At 34.5% G+C, this 26,547-nt stretch overlaps 1 protein-coding gene across 5 annotated transcripts in view; it reads left to right on the top strand.

Moving 5' to 3' along the window:
- dgkh (diacylglycerol kinase, eta) overlaps window positions 1-26,547 on the top strand; it is a 111,858-nt gene that overhangs the window by 64,090 nt on the left and 21,221 nt on the right. For all 5 annotated transcript variants that reach the window (XM_051118663.1, XM_051118665.1, XM_051118662.1 and 2 more), the window contains 15 exons: window positions 4,758-4,864; window positions 4,972-5,097; window positions 5,183-5,285; window positions 12,557-12,719; window positions 13,171-13,279; window positions 13,428-13,567; window positions 13,649-13,730; window positions 16,275-16,366; window positions 16,453-16,552; window positions 16,648-16,936; window positions 19,282-19,413; window positions 21,930-22,064; window positions 24,883-25,000; window positions 25,083-25,193; window positions 25,295-25,391. In XM_051118663.1, the coding sequence (XP_050974620.1) occupies window positions 4,758-4,864; window positions 4,972-5,097; window positions 5,183-5,285; window positions 12,557-12,719; window positions 13,171-13,279; window positions 13,428-13,567; window positions 13,649-13,730; window positions 16,275-16,366; window positions 16,453-16,552; window positions 16,648-16,936; window positions 19,282-19,413; window positions 21,930-22,064; window positions 24,883-25,000; window positions 25,083-25,193; window positions 25,295-25,391 (1,904 nt within the window). The remainder of the gene's footprint in view (window positions 1-4,757; window positions 4,865-4,971; window positions 5,098-5,182; window positions 5,286-12,556; window positions 12,720-13,170; window positions 13,280-13,427; window positions 13,568-13,648; window positions 13,731-16,274; window positions 16,367-16,452; window positions 16,553-16,647; window positions 16,937-19,281; window positions 19,414-21,929; window positions 22,065-24,882; window positions 25,001-25,082; window positions 25,194-25,294; window positions 25,392-26,547) is intronic.

A 26,547-nucleotide genomic window follows, 5' to 3' on the forward strand; every position in this document is an offset into this window, starting at 1 on the left:
AGTGCTGTTGTCACGCCGTTTGCGTTTCCAACAAGCAGACTCACTCCTGAGTATTAATTACTGTATGTGTTACTGTGGAAAGATGATCTCATTTCTTTCAACAAACCTCTCATTACCATCTTCAAGCCCGAGAGCCGCTTGTGTTCACATGGAAATTGCTTTTGTTTCAGCTGTTCGTAGACAATGGCATTAGAGTGGACTACTGAGTGAACAAGAAAGATTATTTACAAAACTGAAAATTCCAGTTCTGGAACTGTAGCATTCTAACTGTGCTTAAATACAGATGCTGAAACAGTTATGACTCTGGACTGTTTGTTCCATGAATGGCACTTAATGCATTTGATTAGTAAAATAATGTTTAAATATTTTTATTAAATAGTAACTGCTTTAAACAAATCAATAAGGCCATGTTAGACTGTAAATATATTCAACTTATTATCTAATCTAATCTAATTAATCATTCTCCTCCAGTTAAGTTCCTACAGAATGGGCATTTAAATTGATATGGTCAGGACAAAAAGCTTGTGTTAAGCACTTTCATATTTCTTACCGTCTTTTTGGCTTATTGACAAATATCCTGTATTTTCTTTTTAGCACTAATGGAACAAAAATATTTTATGTCTGTAGTTGTTGCTTAATGTATTTATCTCTCTTGCACTGCTGAAATGTAGGCTATTTGCTTAATTAACTGGCTAAATAGTTAGTATTTTCTGACATGCTTTATCTCTAATTTTCATTAATAGTACACAATACTGTATGTGTGCAAATGAAATTGTACAATCATTCTCCACAGTTAAAAATGCAATCATTCCAACATGACTTAAAGGCAGCTATAGTCACAGATAAAGTTTTTTTTGTTTTTGTTTTTTTCGATATGTAGCAGCAAGCATGCATCATTATTTCTTAATCATACCAGCTTATTGACTTCCAAAAAGTCTAGTTCATTGGTAATTAGTTGATATTCTTGTAAAATCAACACAAGCTTGATTTTGTAGTCGAGACTAGCTCATTCAAGTCTAAGTCCAGTTCAAGACCCAAGCAGGTTGAGTCTAGATTAAGACCAAGACCAGAAGATGGTTGAGTCCGAGTAATGTCCAGTCCTTAAGGTTCGAGTCTGGGTCAAGACTAAGAGCCAAACAGGGTTAAGAATGACTCAAGACCAAGACTTGAAGGGCCAAAAAAAAAAAAAAAAAATTAAGGGTTGAGTCTGAGTCAGGACCAAGAACAGAAGAGGGTTAAATCTAAGTCAAGACTGAGACCAGAACAGGGTTGAGTCAGAATCAAGACTGAGAACTAAAGAGGGTTGAGTCTGAGTCAAAACCAAGACCTAAACAGAGTTGAATACAACTCAAGACCAAGACTTGAAAAGGGTTGAATCTGAGTCAAGACCAAGACCAGAACAGAGTTAAGTCAGAGTCAATACTGAAACCAGAACAGGGTTGAGTTTAAGTCAAGACCAAGAACATAACAGGGTTGAGTCCAGATCAAAATAAAGACCAATAAAAGGGTTGAGTCTGAGTCAGGACCGAGAACAGAAGAGGGTTGAGTCCAAGTCAAGACTGAGATCAGAACAGGGTTGAGTCAGAATCAAGTCTGAGACCTAAAGAGGGTTGAGTCTGAGTCAAAACCGAGAGCTAAATGGGGTTGAGTCAGAATCAAGACTGAGGCCTAAAGAGGGTTAAGTCTGAGTCAAGATCAAAACCTAAACAGGGTTGAATACGAGTCAAGACCAAGATCTGAAGAGGGCTAAATCCAAGTCAAGTTTTAGACCAGAACAGGGTTGAGTCAGAATCAAGACTGAGACCTGAAGAAGGTCAAAACTGAGCCAAAACTGAGACCTAAACAGGGTTGAATACAAGTCGAGACCAAGACCTGAATAGGGCTGATTTGGAGTCAAGATTGAGATCAGAACAGGGTTGAGTCAGAATCAAGACTGAGACCTTAAGAGATTTGAGTCTGAGTCAAAACTGAGACCTAAGCAGGGTTAAATATGAGTCAAGACCAAGACCTAAACAGGGCTAAATTGGAGTCAAGTTTGAGACCAGAGCAGGGTTGAGTCAGAATCAAGACTGAGACCTAAAGAGGGTTGAGTCCGGGTCAAAACCAAGACCTAAGTAGGGTTAAATACGAGTCAAGACCCAGATCTGAAGAGGGGTGAATCAGAGTCAAGGCCGAGACCAGAACAGGGTTGAGTCCTTGAAACCTGAAGTCAAGATTAAAACCAGACCAGGCTTGAGTTCAAAGTCAAAACTGAGAACAGAACTGGGTTGAGTCCAGGTCAAGATAGAGAACAAAAAAGCGTTGAGTCGAGTCAAAATTAAGAACTGAAGTGAGTTGAGTTAGAGTCAAAACAAGAGTCCAAATGCTTCTGAGAAGACCAAGACCCTAAAAAAATGATTGTAGAGTCTTACGAGCAGCAGTACTACAACTCTGAATCTGTTACACATAATCATGTTGTCCCAACAGGGTACTGGGAATTAAATAAACAGGACTTCTTGACAAGCTTAACCAGCTTTGCCAGCAAGTTCTGACTAGTTGGTGAAGCATGGGAATTCATGCAAGTCTACACTGGTCTTTTCAGCAGCGTTCACCAAGTTGAGAGACTTGAAGTTTAGAACGATCATTGCTGCTTATATTTCACTTCGATTTCCTGCAGCAGCCAATCAATAAGGATTGATGTGAGACATGGGCCCCAACAAAAGAGGCAAACTCGATATTTCTCACTCTCTAATTTGACAGAGACATCCTGTCCATTAGCAGCACATCGTAAACAGTCTTACGTTCACTCGGCATTACTGAATTGTCTGTAAATGGTTTGCTAACAGCCCTGAAAATGACATTACAGTGATTTATTGGAGATTTGTTTTCAGAGCCATGTGAAATGGTCTGAGCGTAGACCAGCTCTGATTACAAGATGAGTGCGGAGCCCAAGCAAGATGAAGCGCTCTCTGATTAGCATTATGATTCTCTGAAGAGGACGTGCACTCTCTCATCTCGTCTCAATAGATGAGTCTCCTCATTTATTATTGAAAAACAGCACTGCAGAAAGTGGAAATGCTCAGCGTCGGACATACCGTGAGCACCAGGCTTCCTTTCCTGTAAACAGCTCCATACAGTATCCACTCTAGTGCTGGAATACGCCAGGGAGAGAAAACACTTTCTGTGGTGACTGTGTGGCGTCCCCGCTTGCAGGACTCGGCTGGGCTAAATGCGCCTCTGCGCTGGCGTGATTAGCCATGTCACCACAAATCTGTGTAATCCTGCAGGACATTAGAAGCCCCGGCAGCATATGGAGGCGTAATGCGCTCAGACACTGAGATGGGCTGATTTAACTGGATTTGAGGCTTTTTCAGGCTCTGATTCTTGGACTGTGGGCGCCAATCAGCCCTGCCTGTACAGAACAGCTCGGACCCTGAACGTACAGGATGTTTTGTAGTTGACATCTGCACTGATTGCGGCGCGTCGGGAAATGGCTGAGTGTGCATTTTAAGTTCGTAGGAATGGAGGTGGCCACGATAATGTGCTGAAGCGTACATTATAGAGGAGGAAGCCAGCCAGCCAATCAATCAGCCACTTAATTCTCCTTCTGAAAACGACCAGATGAACATTGCTAACTTGATTAGACCTGCAATGCAATTTAATAGAGGAAATCAACAAAGAACTGTCGGCCATTAGCTTGCTGGACCTCACCCTCACCACTGGTGAGGACAAAAACAGCGCCTGGGTGGTTTAAAGTTTCCAGAATTTAGAAGAAAGCGATATATGCTTTGTCATGACGGATAAAAAATAAGACAGCCAGTCTATTGTTTCCCTACGTTAGAAAGACTCCTAGAGTATGGGATGCTAATAAAGATTAGAAATGTAGATTTGTAGGTTTTTTGTCACTTTATAGACCTAAACTTGAAAATAATAATGCATATGTTATTGCCAATGCTACACGAATAATGTAACTGGCTTACTTAGTGTCATTAAGGAAATGTACTTATTGAAAATGTTAATATTGATAATATTAAGGCAAAATGTATAATAGAATTGTAAATTACCAAAACTTTGGGGTCAGTAATATTTTATTTTATTTTATTTTATTTTATTTATGTTTTATTTTTAAATGCTAGAACTCTCTGGTAATCAAGAATCCTGAAAAAAACATCATGGTTTCCTCAAAAATATTAAGTAGAACAACTGTTTTTAACATCGATCGTAATAAAAAAAAAATTCTTAAACAGCAAATTCAGCATATTAGAATGATTTCTGAAGGATCATGTGACTTTAAAGACTGGAGTAATGATGCTGAAAATTCAGTTTGCATTACAGTAATAAATTGCATTTTAAAGTATATTGCATTAGACAACAGTTATTTTAGATTGTAATAATATTTTACAATTTTACTGTATTTTTCTATCAATACAGGCAGCCTTAGACATTTTTAAACATGTTCAAATAATAGACCCTGACAGAAAGCCAACCCACCAAAATGACCGGTAATGATTATTTGTACAGTGACTCTCTGCTCGTCCAATCCATAAGAACCTGTTCTTTGATTAAAGGAAGCAATTAGTTGTTAACATTTGGTTTACTTCTTCATTTGATCACTGTATATTGTGCAGTTTAATTTTAGCTTGATTTAGGAAGCATTTATCTTAAGCTTTTATCACCTCATATTTCTTCCGCGTCCTTGAAAATACTTGATTCCCGTAGAAGCAGCTCAAGGTTACTGTTGGCCAGACTCAAGTGATTTTCACATTACTCTCTTGCAGTGTGTAAATTCAAGGCCCACAAAAGATGTGCAGTCAGGGCCACCAACAACTGCAAATGGACAACGTTGGCCTCTATTGGGAAGGACATCATTGAGGACGAGGATGGGGTGAGTTTCATAAAGCCTGTTGTTCAGTGAGCCAATGCATAACCTTTGATTGAAGCCTGGTGTATGGGTCTGCTGGTGTACATTTTTATTACATTCAATTCTTGCAGATTGCGATGCCACACCAATGGCTGGAAGGCAACCTGCCTGTCAGTGCTAAGTGTGCCGTTTGCGACAAAACCTGTGGCAGCGTGCTACGCTTGCAGGACTGGCGTTGTTTGTGGTGCAAGGCCATGGTAAGAACTACATATCCCAAAATCCCTTATGAGTACTTAAGTTCAAAGAGCTTGTGAACTCTAAAAGCCATCTGTGCTTGGACAGGTGCACACGGCATGCATGGATCTCTACCCCCGCAAATGTCCCCTCGGCCAGTGCAAAGTGTCCATTATCCCCCCTACCGCCCTCAACAGCATTGACTCAGACGGTAAGACTTTTCTTTTTACTAGAATGACTTCAAGAGGGATTTTTCTAGTCAAGAGTTTATATGCATAAATGTTGATGAATATTAATGTCATTTATTAATATTAATAATATTATTTATACAATAAATATGCTGTATTTGAGTGGGAATAATTCAAATGGTTATATTATTTATTCTTTTTAATTTATTATTATTATTATTATTATTATTATTATTACAACTACTACTGCTACTATGTGTCTTTGCAGAAAATATTTAATTTAATTTAAAAAATATTGTTTATACATTATATATAGATATATAGATATAGATAAATAATAAATATGTAGTGCTTTGATGAGAATAATTTAAATGGTCATAATATTTATTTATTTTTTATTGTTGTTATTATTATTATTATTATTATTACTACTACTACTACATGTGTCTGCACACAATATTAATTTTAAATTAATTTATTATTAATGTTATTATTATATAAGCAACCATGACAAGGTGTTTATAAATATCCTATAAATAAATAAATAAAAATAAATAACTTATAAATAAATAAATTATTATTATTATTATTATTATATTTTTATTACATGTCTTTGCACAAAATATAAATTTAATTTATTAATTTATATGATATTATTTATACAATAAATATGCAATATTGGGGTGGGAATAATTTAAATGGTCATTTTTTTTATTTTTTAAGTGAATTTACTGTTGTTATTGTTATTATTATTATTATTATTATTTCATTATTATTATCATGGCTTACATTTTTGGAGGTTATAATCTCACTAAAATCACTATTTATTTTTTTTTTTCTATTTATTTATTTTTTATTTGACTTGGGAGAAGTTTCAAAACACAAGTTTCAATGTGTTTTCATAGTACATGAAACCCTTTAATTTCAAAAGATCAAGGTCACTAAGAATGAGTGATTGACTGATTGCATGCTTATGCATGATCCCACTCTGGATATAATGTATGATTATGTATTGGCGTGTGTGTACATGTGAAGTGTTGGGAGAAGCTCAGGTGGAGGGCTGCTATAGATGGAGCTCATTAGCTTTGCTAATTCCCAGGCTGCACCAAAAGCAATATCTCTTTCATCATACCTCTGACCTCTTCTGATTTGATCATACATATAGGATGTGTTTTCTCCTCTCCTGAGAGACACTCTGTGCCCACGTTCCTTTATTTTTCTTTCCCATCTCTCCTGTATATGTCAGGGGGGTGCGGAAAGTCACTTTCCCTTAGAGCATCTTGTCCTGACGCATGTAAACATAACAGCCTCTGGTGGACCATGTGCTTGGAAAATTCAAGACGAGAGCAAACAAAAGCACTCTTCCATGCCCGGCTCTCTCTTTCTCCATCCCTTTCTGCATTATTAACCTGCTGCTGAGGATTCATACCTTGCTTGTTTGCTCAGTCAGCCTGTGGTGGAGCATATGCCACTGATTTCCAGGAAATTGCACATTGCCTTTTATTGACAGCTGAATGCTATTTAGAGCTGCTTCATTCTCAACAATAGGTGTAAAAGTAGCTCAATGGCTTTGTCCGAAAGCTGAAAAAATCTGCTTGAAAAAATTTAAATGTAGGGTGTTTATAGTGCCCTAAATTATGAGATACCAATGTTTAGGAGTTTAGGACACAGAATAGGAAACATGCTTATTCACTAACTGTTTTATTTTCTATTTGAGTTTATGTATACACTTTATTTTTTAATGATTGACTTTTTTTCCAAGGCATTTTTAGATACCAGTGTTTCTGTCATAGCTATGCAAAGTTGTATCATAGCTATTAAACCATAACTTTAATAAACTAATTGAAATAGTTACACTACCTATTACATATTAAATAGGATAATTTGTAATCTGTAAGCTATTACATTTTCAAACCTTTCCAACCTTATTTATTTAAATAGTAATATTCTAAATAATATCTTGTCCAACCCTATAATCAAGCATAGCAATTCTGGGGCTTTTTTAAAATCCCATTTTAACTCTTTTCGAAAAAAAGATTTTGTGCAACCATATGTTACCATGTTTTATTTCACCTATATGGGTAAATATTGTATGTTTAATGGCATGCTCATCTGCCCTGTTTTTAAATTTGCCTTTGTCATCATCTATTCCACTTAGTTAATTTTCAAAAACCTTACATTAATTATTCTTTTAAAACATTATTTATAATTAATGTTGTACCAGTGTTAAATGAAATGATTTGCAAATCTCAAAATGAATATTAATTTGTAATACTGTACATCATGATGTGAAATATAGTGTTGTGATGCCTAAATTTACTTGTAGCATTCAGAACAACTGATTATAGTTTCACTGTAACAGTGATTTATTGGCTGAAGTTTGCTAGTTGAGGTTCCTAGTTAATTGCAGCATCAGAAATGAATGACTTTTGATTGCATTTTGCTACAAATTACTGTTGCTTTTAATATACATAACATCAAGATGCCTATGCATATGCATCCCTTAAAGGAGATGTTCACTTTTAGAATGAAAATTTACAGATAATTTACTCACCCCCTTATCATCTAAGATGGTCATGTCTTTCTTTCTGCAGTCGGAAAGAAATTCTGTTTTTTGAGGGAAACAATTTAGGATTCCTCTCCATATAGTGGACGTCTATGGTGCCTGTGAGTTTGAACTTCCAAAATGCAGTTTAAATGCAGCTTTAAAGGGGTCTAAATGATCCCTGCCAAGGAAGAAGGGACTTATCTAGTGAAAAGATCGGTCATTTTCTAAACAAATTGACAATTTATATAGTTTTTAACCCCAAATGCTCGTCTTGTCTAGCTCTGCGTGAACTCTGTGTAATCCGGGTCAAAACAGTTAGGGTATGTCGAAAAACTCCCATCTCATTTTCTCCTCCAACTTTAAAATGTTTCTACATCGCTGCAGAAGTACCGACCCAGTGTTTACAAAGTGAACATGCAAAGAAGATCAAACAGCCTTTACAAAAAAAGGTAAAACGGTGATGTAGGACTATTTTGAAGTTGGAAAAGAAAATAAGATGGGAGTTTTTTGACATACCCTAAACTGTCATGAACCAGATTACACAGAGTTCATGCAGAGCTAGACAAGACAAGCATTTGAGGTGAGTAAGTACATTAATTGTCAATTTTTTTTTAGAAAATAACCGATCATTTCACTAGATAAGACCCTTCTTCCTCGGCTGGGATCATTTAGAGCCATTTGAAGCTGCAATTCCTGAAGTGTTTTCCTCAAAAAAACATGATTTCTTATCGACTGAAGAAAGAAAGACATCTTGGATGACAAGGGGGTGAGTAAATTATCTGTAAATCTTTGTTCTGGAAGTGAACTTCTCCCTTAAGCTGAGGTTACATTTATCATTATTTAAACATTTATCACCCAAAATCCAGTCATTTTAATGTGCCTGTGTGGGAGTTTTGCGTGAAAATGTACACAACGTATCAGTCGTACTTACAGGTTGTGGTTCAGAGACGCTTGTTAGTTCAAATAAAGATGATTAGAAGCCAAAGAAGATAAAAGCCAAGATTAAAGAAGCAGTCCTCAGTAAAATGACAAGCACAACAAGAGGTTTGAATTGTATTGCTCTGGTATTGTGAAAAAAAAAAAAAAAAATTCAGCTGATTCTTCACATTATCATCTTTCAGCAATGAAAACAAAACAAACTTGCTTTACAGCGCAGAACACAGCGTCTTCTTGACATGATGTAAACACACTAACTAGCAGAAGTGTTTGTGGGCAGGTCAGACTGTTTGTATTTCACCGGCAGGCGAGGGTTATGCTAATGTGTTACCCAGTGACGTAGATCAGCAACATGCAGAAGATCTGAAAATATGACGACTCGTTAAGGCAGCTCTTTCTTTTGAAAGACAGTGTCTTTATGTATACTGCACTTTTTTGATTAACGACTTTGCAGACTGTTTGCATTGAAGGATAGCTACGTTACAAACCTTCGAAAATATTTTTCAAAAACATGCTCTTTAAACAGCTTGTGCATTTATAGTAGTAGATGACAAAACTGCAGAGCAAAATGTTACCGTGTGTATAATATAGTTACCGCTGTAGTTATCGTTGTTGGTGTCATCGGGTTTTAAGTAATTAGCAGCTTGGCTTCAGACAGTGGTTGTTTCAGGGTTTTCATCTGGCCGGGTGTGAGGAGTGTGCGCTGAGGACATCCACTATTGATCAGAACCTCAAAGCTCCCGCAACTTTAATTGGCGGAGCACATATCGGATATAGAGATTAGTTGGGGCCCGACAGGAATGTAATGAAAATCAATGGCTGTGAAGTTTCACCTGATATATTTTTGGATCGCTTTGTTGTGGTTCCTGTTAATTGGCTGTTTAAATCAGACAGAAAGAAATGGAGGAGGCATGGACCGAATGAACCCTGTTAAACTGCTAAAGAAGCAGCGAAGAATACAGAAAGCATGAGAATGTGATGGGAAAGTAGGAGAGTCCCTCACGTGTAAGGAATCCCCCGCCTCAGTGCTAGGTGGTGAGGAGAGCTGCATCTTAATTCGCTCAGGGCTGCCTTTGGCACGTGCTCAGGCTTCGTGACTCAATTTGCCTCAGCCTGCCTCTGGGAGAGATAGCGAGAGAGCGAGGGAAAGAGCAGGCGGGGCTTCTGTTAGACCTAAAGGGGTCTACTGACAGACGTCCACCCACGCACCAGTATTCGCTCGCAGCCACGCAGAGAACCTGCGCTTGAGGGCAGCTGTCAGCTTTGCTAACGCTCATGCATGCTTAGAGCCATGTACGCAAACATAATGCAATACACACAGATGCATGCAGGTACCCAGAATGAGTGCACATGCAAACAGTCCCTACCATGCGTCTGCACCGGAGAGACAGGAATGTGAAAATCCAAATGGTGCATATGGTGAATCTCATAAACACAGCGGGTTATTGCTCGCAGCCACTGATATGTTCAGACTGTTTACTGCACATGCTGCATGTATGCATGTGAACATCTTGACTGCGAGCATGTTTGATGAAAGCTCAGCCTGGCTCTATAGTACACATCATTTCCAGCAAAAACATACTATAGGCTGATGGTTTGCTTTTCCTTGTGCTACAGCACAAAACACTTTCCACTCCTTTCTCAGTGATTCATCCTTGTCCAGGCATGAAGAAAACTGTTCCTAAGCAACATGGAGTCAACAAAAATCTCAGCATTATCTTTTTTTAGCATGCACGTTCTGACATTTAGTTCTTGTGGTTTAATTGCTAAGCGTGGTGTTACCAGCCATTGCAGGGAACACATGAACTGATATAAGCTCTGTTCAGTCGAATCCGAATTATATTAGTGTTAAGCTAAGCTAATTATGCAACAGTAATGAACAATTTTTTTAATATATGAAATCAATACTAATGCACTAAAATTGACCTAAACGCTGAAGCCAAAATTAAACTTTAGCTGAAAGCTTTTTCAAAAAAGTTGAAAATAAAGTTTTGGTAATTCAATTTGTGTAATTGGTTATTAAACTGTTCATGTTGTTATGCTTTCAGGTAAGAAATTAAAGGAGAAGTCCACTTCCAAAACAAAGATTCACATATAATGTACTCACCCCCTTGTCATCCAAGATGTTCATGTCTTTCTTTCTTCAGTCGTAAAGAAATTATGTTTTTTGAGGAAAACATTTCAGCATTTTTCTCCATATAATGGACTGCTATGGTGCCCCGATTTTGAACTTAAAAAATGCAGTTTAAATGCGGCTTCAAATGATCCCAGCTGAGGAAGAAGGGCCTTATCTAGCGAAACGATTGGTTATTTTCATTAAAAAATACAATTTATTCATTATTTATTACATTTTTTATTCTCAAACATTTGTCTTGCCTTGCTCTCGTTAAATCTTTGCAAAATCATCCTGCATCGCTGCAGAAGTACCGGCCCAGTCTTTGCAAAGTGAACATGCAAAGAAGATCAAACACCCTTAACCAAAAAGGTAAAACAGCGATATAGGACAATTTTGATTTTGAGGGAGAACATGAGATGGGAGTTTTTCAACATACCCTAACTGACATAACCCGGAAAAAAACAGTCCAGGCAGAGTAAGGTAAGATGAGCGTTTGACATTAAAAAGTATATACAGTACTGTGCAAAAGTTTTAGGCCACTAGTATTTTCACCAGCTAAAAAATAGTTTAAAGTAAGTTATTTCTATCTTTTGCTGTAGTGTGTCAGTAAAAAATATCGGTTAACATTTCCAAACATTCTGTTTGCCATTAATTGTAGTAATCTAGTGAGATTTTTGTTTGCACAAAGAGTCTGACAACAGCCAGTGCTCCACACAGAGATCTGATCTCACCATCATCCAGTTTGTCTCTGGAATGACATGAAGAAACAGAACAACTGAAACAGACTAAATCCAGAAGAACTGTTTCAACATCTCCAAGAAGTTTCATGTAACCTAACTGCAAAGTTAGTCTGTTTCCGTTTTTTCTGTTTCTTAAGACAGACAAAAATCATACAAAAATCTCACTGGATTTATTATAATTAATGGCAAAATTAATGTTTAGAAATGTAAACTGATATTTCTTACTGACACACTACAGCAACAGACTGACTTTAACTGACTTTAAACCATTTTTTAGCTGATGAAAGTACTAGTGGCCTAAGACTTTTGCACAGTACTGTAAATTGTATTATTTTTATGAAAATAACCGATCGTTTTGCTAGATTCGTTTTGCCTTCTTTCTCTTGGGATTGTTTAAAGCCGCATTTAAACTCAATTTTGGAAGTTCAAAATCGGGGCACCATATCAGTCCATTATATGGAGAAAAATGCTGAAATGTTTTCCTCAAAAAACATAATTTCTTTGACATGAACATCTTGGATGACATCCAAACTTGCATCGCTTCTCTTGTTGTCCTTCGACTGAAAATTGCAACCTAAAGCCGCACAATGTGTCATTGTATCATTTTCCAAGTTGTGTTTCACATCATCAAAATAATGGCATAGTCCAAAATATATTATTTACGTTATTTCAAGACATGCAAGTCTTAATACCTTTTAAGTAAAAATCACACATACAGAAATGTTGAGTAAAATAGTTAATTTTTACCTAGGCTGAAGATTTTTCAGTAAATAATAGATAAAGTTTACTTATATTTCACTCACTTTATCCACCATCTTGGCTGTGCATTCTGGAATTATTTTCTTTTAAAAGGATGGTGTTGCCTTATCATTTAACCAAAATAAGGTATCTGTCTGTTGAAAAAGCTATTAGAGCTAAAAAGATTCTAATCTTTTCGCTCTTTTTCTGTGACAGGTTTCTGGAAGGCCACCTGTCCCCCGTCATGTGCTAGTCCACTCCTCGTGTTTGTCAACTCAAAAAGTGGAGACAACCAAGGAGTAAAATTCCTGCGTCGTTTCAAACAGCTGCTTAATCCCGCTCAGGTCTTTGACCTGGTCAACGGTGGACCTCATTTAGGGTAAGACCAGCATGCCAGAAGTCAAAGAAAATGAACTATTGACTATCATCTTAGAAGTCAATCAGTGTTTTTACTTGTTTTGAGTTGTTTACAAAAGAGCTTGTTGAGGTATGATAGGACTTTTTGTACATCAACATACAAATTTTATTTTATGAAAGTATAATAGCAAGTGTATTTTTCAGGTCATTTCTATTACATTTTTCTCTAGTTCTAATCACCTTTTTGGCTCATTTTAATAATCCTACACTGGGACAAACCAGTTTTTTCGTATAATGTAATCTAAGCTCATAAGAAACTGCAGACATAATGATTATAAAAGAATTAGAAAAATACTGTTTAAAGTACATCAACTACTCAAACGTAATCTTACTTGATCCCTTTAGCTTTATGACTCATTTTGAGAAACGTTTATGAGTTTGTGTCAGTTAAGTAGTTTTTTTCTCTTTTCAAGTCTTCGCTTGTTCCAAAAGTTTGATAATTTCCGGATTCTCGTGTGCGGTGGAGATGGAAGCGTTGGCTGGGTCCTCTCTGAAATCGACAAACTAAATCTTCACAAACAGGTAACTGAAAGCACTACACCATGTCCTGTCGATTTAAAGTAAACTTGTCGTTGTATGGTTATGACTTGGCACAGGAGTATCAGAGCAGATGTTTATGAGGATTTCTTAACGAGCTGGCTCGGTGATCTGAATCATCTCTTGTTGGCAGTGCCAGCTGGGCGTTCTGCCACTAGGCACCGGGAATGACCTGGCGCGGGTGCTCGGTTGGGGGCCGTCGTGTGATGATGATACTCAACTCCCTCAGATACTGGAGAAGCTGGAGCGAGCCAGCACCAAGATGCTGGACAGGTACAGAACTCACACTAGCTTGACCACAACTATGTCACGTGTATAATATCCGTTGGCTACATCTACAGCTGCTGTTTACAGGTGGAGTATAATGACGTATGAGATTAAAATACCTCCCAAACAAAGCTGCCCCGCCACACCTGAGGAGGCAGAGGACGGCCAGGTACCAGCAACACATCAGTGCCAATGCATGCATCTGCATCAACACCAGTAAAAGGGTTGTTGACATGTCACAGTGTGACATGCTTCACTTTATCTAAGACTAGGCGCCACAGAAATACAGCAAAGACAATAAAAAGACAACACATCTTTCAGCGGTGTTTCCCTCATTGTATACAAAAGAAAACATTTGGCACACCCACTGTAGTCTGCTTCACAAACAAACAACTCTTATGAACTGGTGCTTTTTTAATAATGTGTTTAAAATAGCCACAAATCAGTTATTCATTTGTAGTCGTGTTTGCATTTAAATAAATACGTTAAAGTTACTATTATTTGTATGGTGACCATACGTCCTCTTTTTCTGGGACATGTCCAGGATAACAAAATTGCCTAAAATGGCCAGGTTTTGGCTTTTTTTCTATTGACGTGCTCTCTACAGTCCTCATATATTATATGTACGCATACGTCCTATTTGGACAGTAATTGTTTCTCAAGAGTTAAGCTATGTTCAGCATTTACAGGGGTTAGTCTGTGAATTTATTGCCGTTCGAATCCTGAATGTCTGTGTTTTTCTCCCATCGCCCGCATAAAAATCCCCAGCTGAATTACCTACTGTTTTTTGACACCAGGGTTGTGTGGCAATTTAACTGAATCAACATGTCTGAGTTTACAAGAAGAAAATGGTTCAGAATTTACTATTTAAATCCTTTTTGACCACTGCCGAACACCATACAGTAACTGCTGCAATTTGCTGTAATTTGCATGCATATTTATTTCTGAAATACTACATATTTAAAAGAACAATATTTCATAACTGCTCTATCACAGCGAGTGTGGGCTGTTAAGAATAAAAAGATGAAAGAGAAGAAAAGCATGTAAACATTTGAAACGGGTCATTATTATAGCAGCAACAGGTATGCAGTACAATTCAAAAAACATGTATTATATACAATTAAATAACTATATTGCGTATAATACAACTAGTGTCATCTATTTTTTTATTTTTGAATGGAAGATTTAAAATAGATAAATAGGATTATGTGGTCACACTTTATTTTAAGGTCCAGTTCTCGCTATTAATAAACCATTAAAGGAGAAGTTCACTTCCGGAACAAAGATTTTACAGATAATTTACTCACCCCCTTGTCATCCAAGATGTTCATGTCTTTCTTTCTTCAGTCATGAAGAAATTATGTTTTTTGAGGAAAACATTTCAGCATTTCTCTCCATATAGTGGACTTGCATGGTGTCCGTGAGTTTGAACTTCCAAAATGCAGTTTAAATGTAGTTTCAAAGGGCTCTAAACAAAAAATGTACTATTTATATACTTTTTAACCTCAAATGCTCATCTTGTCTAGCTCTGTGTGAACTCTGTGTATTCTGGTTGAAGACAGTTAGGGTTTGTTAATAAACTCTCATCTCATTTTCTTCTCCAACTTTAAAATCATCCTACGTCACTGTTTTACCTAGTTTTGTAAAGGGCATTTGATCTTCTTTGCACGGTCACTTTGTAAACACTGCATCGGTACTTCTCCAGCAGTTTTTCGATATACCCTAACTGTTTCAAACTGGAAAACACAAAGATTACACAGAACTCGACAAGAAAAAATAAAAACTAAAATGCTAGTGTTTTTTTTTTTAACATTTATTACAGAATTAGTTCACTTCAAGATTAAAATTTACTAATAATTTACTCCCATGTCATCCAAGATCTTCATGTCTTTTTTATCTTCAGTTTTTGAGGAAAACATTCCAAAGGGCCCTTTGAAGCCGCATTGAAACTGCAATTTGGACCTTCAACCCATTGATCTCCACTGAAGTCTCCACTATATGGAGAAAAATCCTGGAATGCTTTCCTCAAAAATAAGGGTCTTATCTAGTGAAACGATTGGTCATTTTATAAAAAAAAAAAAATACAAATGCATATACTTTTTAACTACAGATCCTCGTCTTGCACTAGTCCATGACGTCACGCATTATATAGTTACATTGGAAAGGTCATGCGTTTTCAAAGCGAACGTGCAAAGAAAGTCAAACACCCTTTAGGAAAAAAAAGGCAAAACAACGATTTTGGACGATTTTGAAGTTGAAGGAGAAAATGAGTTTTCCCTTCCCTTAATTTTTTTAACCAAAAGACACAGATGAAGAACTAACCACACGTGATTTATGCATGAAGTCACGGACGTGCATCACAGAGCAAGTGCAAGATGAGCATTTGTGGTTAAAAAGTATATAAATTGCATTGAAACTGCAATTTAGACCTTCAACTCATTGATCCTCATAGAAGTCCGCTATATGGAGAAAAATCCTGGAGTGTTTTCCTCAAAACCTTCATTTCTTTTTGCCTGAAGAAAGAAAGACATGAACATCTTGGATGACATGGGTGTGAGAAAATGATTAAGAAATGAGTATTCTGAAAGTGAACTAATCCTTTAAAGGCCAGTTGTGAGGTAATTTAGTTTTCATGTAACATTTTTTTCTCTCTCACCCTACTATTGCAATTTATGGTGTGAAAATGGCACTTAATGTATATCGGTGGCTTTAGTTACAGATATCTGCTTATGAGGATTCAGTGGCTGCTCATCTCACAAAGATCCTGAACTCAGATCAGCACTCAGTGGTCATATCTTCATCAAAGTGAGTCCTCTCACACCATACAGTTCATATTTCTCCACTAACAAACAGAAACAACGATAAAGACAGTTTCCTCTCATCTCCTCCAGGGTATTGTGTGAGACGGTGAAGGAATTTGTGGCCAAAGTTGGAAAGTGTTATGAGAGAAGCAGTGACAGTACAGAGGAAGCTGATGCACTCGCCCTCAAAGTGAGTCTGTGATGCCTCTCCTCAACATGTGCAGAAATACTGTGAAAAAACGTGTTTATAAGTGCAACACACTTTCCTTTGTTTTCTGTCCGCAGTGTGCAATTCTGAACGAGAAGCTGGACTCCCTTCTGCAGACGTTGAATTTGGAGGCCCAGGCCATGACGCCCTCAGCTCTCACCACGCCACCCATCGTGGAGGAGGAGGTGGAGGAGGAGGAACTGGAGGAAGAAGAAGATCTGAGCGAAGAGTCTTTAACAGAGCTGAAGGAGAATGAGACTGAGAAAGGCTCTGCACATAAGCTCTTCAGACCCCGCGAGCAGCTCGTGCTGAGAGCAAACAGTCTGAAGAAAGCGCTCAGACAGATCATTGAGCAGGCAGAGAGAAGTATGATTGTCCAGCATGTCCTGCTATGTCTTGAATTAAAGAAAACAACACTGATCTGATCTGTGGATCTAAGCGTCTAATCACATGACTTAAATCGATTATATTCGAATGGATTGGCCACATGAGACCTGAGGGTTCTTCTCCATCTTCAGGGATTTCTATCTTTCTAAATAGGGGATCAACACATGTCAATAAATCAATAGGTTTTAGTAATATGCCATAATTTTCAGTTTCTAGGCCTAGGCAATATATTTAAATATAATCTGAATATTATATAACAAATAATTAAAAAAATGTATATTTAAATATTAAATATGATCTTTAATATAATAAAATAATATATTAAGTTGAATATAAACAATATAAAAGTTTAAAAAATAATTACATATTTTTCTCCATCAGATGCAGCACATTTAAATGTTATAAATATGGTTAAATATTATCTAAATATGATATATTAAAATAAATAGAATACCACTTATGTATATTTAAATATTAAATATGATCTAAATATGATCTAAAATAAAAATAAAATATATATGTAATAACACAAAACTTATTATAAAAATATGAAATATAAAATATTAAATACAAAATATTTAAAAAATGAATAATTAGATATTTTATCTCTTTAGTAAAATGTTTCAGATGCAACACACTTTAATGTTAAAAATATGGTTAGGTATTATCTAAATATTATATAATAAAATAAATACAATTTTGTGTATATTTGAATATTAAAATATGATCTAAATATGATAAAATAAATATAACAACATTTTGTGTACATATATATGTAATAACACAAAACTTTTATAAAAATATAAATTTTAAATACAAAATATAAAAAAAAATATTTATATATTTTTTTCTTTAGAAGAAGATTGGAAAATATTTCAGATGCAGCACATTTTAATGTTAAAAATATATTTAAGTATTATTTAAATATCATACAATAAAATAAGTAGAATAACATTTTGTGTATATTTAAATATTAAATATGATCTAAATATGCTACAATAAAATAGATATGATAATATTTTGTGTACATATATATGTAATAATGCAAAACCTATTATAAAAATATACATTTTGAATACAAAATATGAAAAACTAATAATTAAATTTTTTTTTTCTCTAGAAGATTGTAAAATGTTTCAGATGCAGCACATTGTAATGTTAAAATATGGTTAAATGTTATTTACATATTGTAGTATAAAATAAATAGAACAGCATTTCTGTGTATATTTAAATATTAAATATGATCTAAATATGCTACAATAAAATAGATATAAAATAGATAAAATAGATATAATAATATTTTGTGTACATATATATGTAATAAAACCTATTATAAAAATATACATTTTGAATACAAAATATGAAAAACTAATAATTAATTTTTTTTTTCTCTAGAAGATTGTAAAATGTTTCAGATGCAGCACATTTTAATGTTAAAATATGGTTAAATGTTATTTACATATTGTATTATAAAATAAATAGAACAGCATTTCTGTGTATATTTAAATATTAAATAGTAATAATAATAACAGCATAATGTATATTAGCTATTCTAATTTAATTGTACATGTGTATGATGACAAATATGGTATAATAAAATATAGTAACATTTTCGTGTACATATATATGCAATAACAAAATGTTTTATAAAAAACTTTACATAAAAACTACAAAAAATTAATAATTAAATATTTTCTAATAAAATAAATAACATTTTTGTGTAGATTTAGGCATGATCAAAATATGATCTAAATATTATAGACAAATAATGAGAATTGTTCTCTTTACTAAAGTGTTACAATTATTTTTATATGGATATTGGGCCACGTTCGTTTATTTGAATAAAGCATAACAGTATAAGCAATATTTAATTTAGTACATATTTTTAAACAAAAAAAGATAAATGAGGAAATGCCACATGGGGCCACATTCCCACATTTCTCAGTGATGACGCAAACAAATCAGGGGTTTGAATTGATTTATTTAAACAGAAAAGTGATTCATGGAAATAAACTGAATTTAGCAATGCTAGTTGCATTTCTCCTAATGCGGTTGAAAGTCAGTGTAATCGTAATTCTTGATATCAGTCAAAAAAAAAAAAATATAGAGCTGAAGCAATTTTTAAGACAAGGAAGGATTGCGAAACTATTCTGATGACATGCAGCAGATTAAAAAGTAGTAATTCTCACAATTTGTCATGTTATTCCTCCATCAAAAGCATGCATATTAATATTTAAATACAATATTACCCAGCCCTTGCTTTTACTATGTTCCGTGTGAAGACATGCATGAATAAGGAGGTTGTGTTTGTGTGTGTGCTGTAGTGGTGGATGAGCAGAACGCTCACACCGAGGAGCAGGAGCTGCAGTCTCCCACTGACTTCAGGAAAGACAGTGAAGAGGAAAACCGAGACAATGAGAAGGACGAGGATACTAAAGAACTGGAAGCTCTGCCCTGTGAGTCCACACTTCTCAATCTTAGACATGCTGTCGCTGGTAACTGTTTCCTATGAGACACAAAGTGTTCTTGCTTACTGACCTTAAAAGCTGAATCCTCCACTGGGCTGCTTTCAAGTGCCAGGATGTTTTTTGGTCTCACTGGAGCTGTTTGTGCATGAAAAGGCTTTTTTGAGTCTATTCTTACAAAGACTGAAATGATGTACTGGGCACAGTATGCACATTTTCTGCTAGAAATACTCATATGATTTATTACAGTTGCCAAAATGACAGTTGTACAGTAACGGAGAACTCTGAACTAGGTGGTACTTCTCCACAATGCGATGCACATGACTCCAGCGTGACAAAGAAAATAAAAGTAATGTTAGTTGTGATTTTTAACATCTCTTTTTAAAAGTTACATTTAACACACCATTTACTTTAGAATACAAAATACCCTGATTGATTTACAAGATGATGACCAGATGCCACTCATGTGCAACATAATGAGATCATATTTAAAAACATTAATGGCAGTATAATGCCTATACCGACTATGAAAACAGTAGACAGTGTACAGTACATAGTGGATATCATTCAGTATTGCAATACATTCTGAACGTAGCTGTGCTCTTTCAGCATATTATGATTTTGGACACAGTGATCCTAATAGCACTCAATTTAGGATGGATTGTGTGTGAACTGTGATTCAGATCTTGATTTGTTTGTGGCTGAAAGGGGTAGTGCTGCCCTCTAGTGACAAACTCATCATAGTAAATTATTTCAGTTTCATGTACCCTGTTTAAAACAAATTAACAGCAGCATAAATAACAATAATAAAATTAATAATATTAATAATACTTATTATAATTTTTTTTATTGAAATATTTGGATTGTTTTTATTTAAAATAATTGATATTAGTTATTGTATGCAGTACTTTATTTTATTATTCTTTTTTATTTATTTTTCGTAGTAGTTTAACTCTTCATTATTATTATTAATATTGTTATTATAGAATAAAATGCAGCAACATAAAGTATTATCATCATTATATTATGTTATATATATATATATATATATAAACTGCTGTTAAACAATTAATCACGATTAATTGCATCCAAAATAAAAGTTGTTTACATAATATATGATACACTGTATATATATTTATAATACTGTGTATGTATTTATTAATATTCATATAATTCATATATATAAATATTTTTAATATATAAACATAACATATTTTTCTTAATATATATACATGCATGTGTGTGTATACATAATATGCACACAGTACACACACATTTATTATAAAAACAAAAAGTTTGTATTTTGAATGCGATTACTTGTGATTAATTGTTAAACCGCCCTATATTATATTATATTATATTATATTATATTATATTATATTATATTATATTATATTATATTATATTATATTATAGAACTAACTTATGTTCTTATAAACAAATAATTATTTAGAGTTGTTTTACACATTCCTTTTAGTTAAATTTTTTTTTTTTTGTTGGGTTTGTTTTATTTAAAAAATGCTATTAGTTGTTTTACACATTACTTTTAGTTTAAACATTCAGCAACTTATTATTATTATTATTATTATCTGTGGTTATTTTTATAAACAAAGTATAAATATAATAAATAAATACTCTTAGTTGTTTTATAATTTTATAATTATTATTATTATTATTATTATTAGTTTTCATATAAAAATGCATCAACATAATAATTATTATTATTGTTATTATTATTTGGCTTTCTTCTTATAAACAAATAATTACTTTTAGTTGTTTTACATGTTAGTCTTAGTTTAAAAAAAAATCAGCAACATTATTATTATTATTATTATCATATTTAGTATATTATTATTATGTTTAGTTCTAAGACTAATCTCTGAAAAGGCCTTTAGACGCAGTAAGTCAGACTGCTGTTCTAGTTCTAGTTGTTTTCATAAAGTCAGAGAGAGACGAGCTTTTGTTTTGCAGAGTTGCGCAATAACACAATCTTTTTCCTTCAGAAGGTTCGGGATTTCCTTCGGCTTACAAACTGTAAGTGTTTATAGCTGCAAATATATTTGTACGTTTCCCAGAGGATTCCTGTGCTATATTTCTGTCTTTAGAGAACATATCTTTGTTTGCTGGACAGTGGCACTTCCTGTTTACACAGAGGCCTGCTGTCTGCTCATGTTTCCAGTGGGGCATGAAACACTGCCTTTATTCTCTAAATTGGAGCTCCAGATCTCTTCCCCGTCTCATAGCTGTTAAGTGGCCGTGATGTGTTTTGGTTTGTTTATGTGGGTTATGTTCTGCTGAATGTCTCTTTTACACCAACCTTTTCTCTTCCTGTTGAGAGCCAGTGACCAAAATGCACGGGGTATTCTCACGTGCTGGAAAAAACGGAGCATTTAGAAAACAGCGTTCGATTTTGCTGTATAATGGGCACTTGGGCAGATGTTGCTGTGACGAATGAGTGTGTTGTACACATGAGCACATGTTTTGTTTCTGTTTTTGTGCTTCCGCAGTGGCTAAGTCACCGTGTTCGCCGCCAGAGAGGCGTGTCAGTCGTAGCACGCAGTCCTGCGGCTCCTTTTCCATCACTCCCTTCACCACAAGCAAGGAGAACCTGCCTGTTCTCAACACACGCATCATCTGTCCCGGTACGACCACATGTTTACTCCGCTGCTGCTGACCGGAAAAAACTTAAAGGGATCATTCACTCAAAAGTGAAATTTCTGTCATCGTTTATTCACTCTCATGCTGTTTTAAACCAGTATGACTTTCGTTTTTTCCACTAAACACCAAAAGAGGATGTTAGGAAAAATGTCTGAGCTCCGCTTTTCCATACAGTTAAAATAAATAGACCTGTGGCTTCCAAGCTTTTAAAAAGACTGTTAAGGTTTCATAACTTTAGTCCAAAAGTTATTTTGATGTGTTGACTAACATATAAATGTATATTAAGTATATCTGACTATAAATGCTTGCTATTGCAGTACACTATAACAATATTTAAAAAACACTAGAAATAATTCTCAAATTACATATAAAGATGTACTGAAGTAGATCAAAAATACTCAAAAGTTCAGCTAACTGCATTTAATATAAATTTCAACTATAATACATTTTCATTTAAAGGAGAAGTTCACTTCCAGAACAAATTTACAGATACTTTACTCACTCGTCATCCAAGATGTTTATGTGTTTCTTTCTGCAGTCGTAAAGAAATGATGTTTTCTTGAGGAAAACATTTCAGGATTTCTCTTCATATAGTGGACTTCAATGGTGCCCCTGAGTTTGAACTTCCAAAATGCAGTTTAAATGCAGCTTCAGAGGGCTCTAAATGATCCCAACTGAGGAATAAGGGTCTTATCTAGCAAAATGATTGGTATTTTCTAAAAAAAATGACAATTTATATACTTTTTAATCTCAAATGCTTGTATTGTCTAGCTCTGTGTGAACTCTTTATATTCCGGGTCAGTACAGTTAGGGTATGTCGAAAACTCCCATCTCATTTTCTCCTCCAAATTCAAAATCGTCTTACATCGCTGCAGAAGTACCGACCCAGTGTTTACAAAGATGTAGGACGATTTTTTCGACATACCCTAACTGTATTGACCCGGAATACAAAGAGTACGCGTACACATCACAGAGCTAGACAAGCATTTGAGGTTAAAAAGTATATCAAATGTCTTTTTTTTTTTTTTTTTTAGAAAATAACCAATTGTTTTGCTAGGTAAGAGCCTTTTTCCTCAGCTGGGATTGTTTAGAGCCCTTTGAAGCTGCATTTAAACTGCGTTTTGAAGTTCAAACTCAGGAGCACCATAGAAGTCCACTATATGGAGAGAAATGCTGAAATGTTTCCCTCAGTAAACATACTTTCTTTATGATTGAAGAAAGAAAGACATGAACGTCTTGGATGACAAGGGGGCGAGTAAATTATCTGTAAATTTTGTTCTGGAAGTGGACTTCTTTAGTTTCAATTAACATGCAGTTAAGTGTTCAAACATTCAGTTCACACTTAAGGCTGTTCAGTAACACTTTCTATGAAGCCTATGTTTATAATACATTATAAGGGTATTCTTAATGCATTATAAAAAAACTTATAATATGTTATATATCTTATGAATATTATGTATCTTATGAATATTCATAAGAACAGTTTTAATGTATTGTAATATTTACTTATTTGTGGTTCTAACTTAAGAGTATGATGATTTATAACACACAATGAACATAAATTACAACGAATTATATTTCTCATAGTTATAATGTATTATAAGTCTCATATCTTACCATCTTCCGTATGCTACTTTACTTAAAGCAATCAATGACCACTTGTAAGTATAGTTATAATAATAATAATATTTTTTTCTCAAACAGCCATAATATCAGATATCAGATCAAATGAATGTGTAATAGGACACGTTTGCTTTGAACTATTTTTACTGTAATATCAGTTTGATTATTTTGATGGTACCATTTAGTCACCTGCTGATTAGTAACTCTGCAGCTACGTCAACTAGCAGTCATTGGAGTATTAGTAGTATGTCTGCTAAATATATGCTAACACTTTATGTTGATGGTTCCCCAAAAGACAAAATGGATATAAGTAACTTTGCAAGTATGTCAACATTCTACCTACCCTAACCTTAACATAAGCCTACTAATAAGAGTTAGTTGACATGTAGTTGCAACATTGCTTTTAGTAGACTATAGTCAGTAGACTAAGGGGAGCATCAAAATAAATTGTAACCTAACATATAAACATTTTTTCAGTTGAAATTATTGTCTAGCTCACATCAGAATTAATATTAGCCTCACAGGGAACACTCAAATAACACTCCACACCTAACCACTTAAAAGATGTTGTAAGATACTGTGCAGATCTCAAATAAACAATGTCAATGTTATAAATAAACATAATCTTAAAAGTTATAGCCTCAAATGCTTTAGGCATTATAATTGTATCATAATTATTTATAAGATGATGTAACATATAAGGTTTTTTATAATGCATTATGCATTCATTATGATGCCTTAAGAATACCCTTATAATGTATTACAAATATGGGCTTCATAGAAAGTGTTACTGTATATGTTCTTTTATAGAATAGCTATTTTACATTAGTACTCTTTTCAAAAGTATGTTACATTGTACTTTTGAAAGGAGGATCTGACCAAAGAAAATTTAAATTTTTATTTGCTGGAAATAATGCAGATAATAATCCTAAGTGTTGGTCATTTCACACAAAACTATCATATGATCTCAGAACATTTAAAATATGACTCACAGGTCACTTTTATACTGCTTGTTTGGAGCTTCCGGCACCTTTCTCATTCTGCAAAACGTCTTTTGTGTTTTACTAAAAAGAGTTATACAGGGTTAAAACAACATGAGGGTGAGTAAACAATGATGATTTATTTTGAATGTGGTTTGCTGATCTGGAATCTCACATTCATCTTTTGGTTGGTCTTCAGGTCTGCGGGCAGGTCTTGCTGCCTCTATAGCTGGAAGCTCCATAATCAGTAAGATGCTGCTTGCCAACATAGATCCATTTGGTGCCACACCCTTCATAGATCCTGACTTGGACTCACTGTAAGAGCTTCGGTTTCCTTTTTCTTGTTTAAGAATTTGTAAGTATTTTAAAAGTAACTTACACAAGTCATTTCTCTCACAGAGAGGGCTATTTGGAGAAGTGTGTGATGAATAACTACTTTGGGATTGGGTTAGATGCAAAGATCTCACTGGAGTTCAACAACAAGCGTGAGGAGCACCCAGAGAAATGCAGGTAGTTCAGGATTAAAGAACAGTTTTATTTCATATACTGCATTTACCAAAACACCACTCACAAGGACTCAACGGTTAACTAGTTTTTCTCTGACTGTCCAGAAGTCGCACTAAAAACATGATGTGGTATGGAGTTCTGGGGACGAAAGAGCTTCTGCAGCGGACCTACAAGAACTTGGAGCAGAAAGTTCAGCTGGAGGTGAGCCGAATAAAAGCCGTTTTCCACTAACAGCTTACATTTTTATCTCGCAATTCTGACTTTTTTTCTCAGAATTGCATGATACAAACTCATAATTCAGAATTGCGAGATACAAACTCACAGTTCTTAACTTTTTTTCTCAGAATTGCTAATATAAACTCACAGTCACAAGTTATAAAGTGAATATTGTGAGAAATAAAATCAGAATAGTGAGATATTAACTATAAAAAAAAATCTAAATTGCAATTTGATTTTATTTATTGCAATTGTAAGTTTATATCTTGATTCTGAGGGAATTGCTGGATAAACTCGGAATTGCAATTTGACTTTTTCTCGCAGTTGCCAGTTCAGAATTGCAAAAAAAAAAAAGTCAGAATTACGAGAAAAAAAAGTCAGAATTACAATATATGAACTCAGATATGAACTCAGAATTGCAAAAAAAAAAAGTCAGAATTGCGAGAAAAAAAGTCAGAATTACAATATATAAACTTGGAATTGCGAGAAAAAATTCTGAATTGCAGTTTGACTTTTTCCTCGCAATTGACAGTTTAGATCATGTGATTCTGAGAAAAAAAGTCTGAATTGCGAGAAAAAAGTCAGAATTTCGAGATATGAACTCGGAATTGCAAGAAAAAGTCAGAATTATGAGAAAAAAGTCAACATTGTGAGATATAAATTCAGAATTGCAAGAAAAAATTCTGAATTGCAATTTGACTTTATTTCTCGCAATTGCAAGTTTATATCTCGTGATTCTGAGAAAAAAGTCAGAATTGCGAGATATGAACTCAGAATTGCAAAAAAAAAGTGAATTACGAGAAAAAAAGTCAGAATTACAATATATAAACTTGGAATTGAGAGAAAAAATTCAGAATTGCAATTTGACTTTTTCTCGCAATTGCCAGTTTAGATCATGTGATTCTGAGTAAAAAAGTCTGAATTGCAAGAAAAAAGTCAGCATTGTGAGATATAATTTTGGAATTGCAAGAAAAAATTCTGAATTGCAATTTGACTTTATTTTTAACAATTGCGAGTTTATATCTAGTGATTCTGAGAAAAAAGTGAGAATTGCGAGATATGAACTCAGAATTGCAAGAAAAAAGTCAGAATTACAAGAAAAAACAGAATTGCAAGATATAAACTCAAAATTGCAAGCGAT

This window comes from Labeo rohita, chromosome 9, assembly GCF_022985175.1.
Source record: "Labeo rohita strain BAU-BD-2019 chromosome 9, IGBB_LRoh.1.0, whole genome shotgun sequence".
NCBI classification, from domain to species: Eukaryota; Metazoa; Chordata; class Actinopteri; order Cypriniformes; family Cyprinidae; genus Labeo; species Labeo rohita.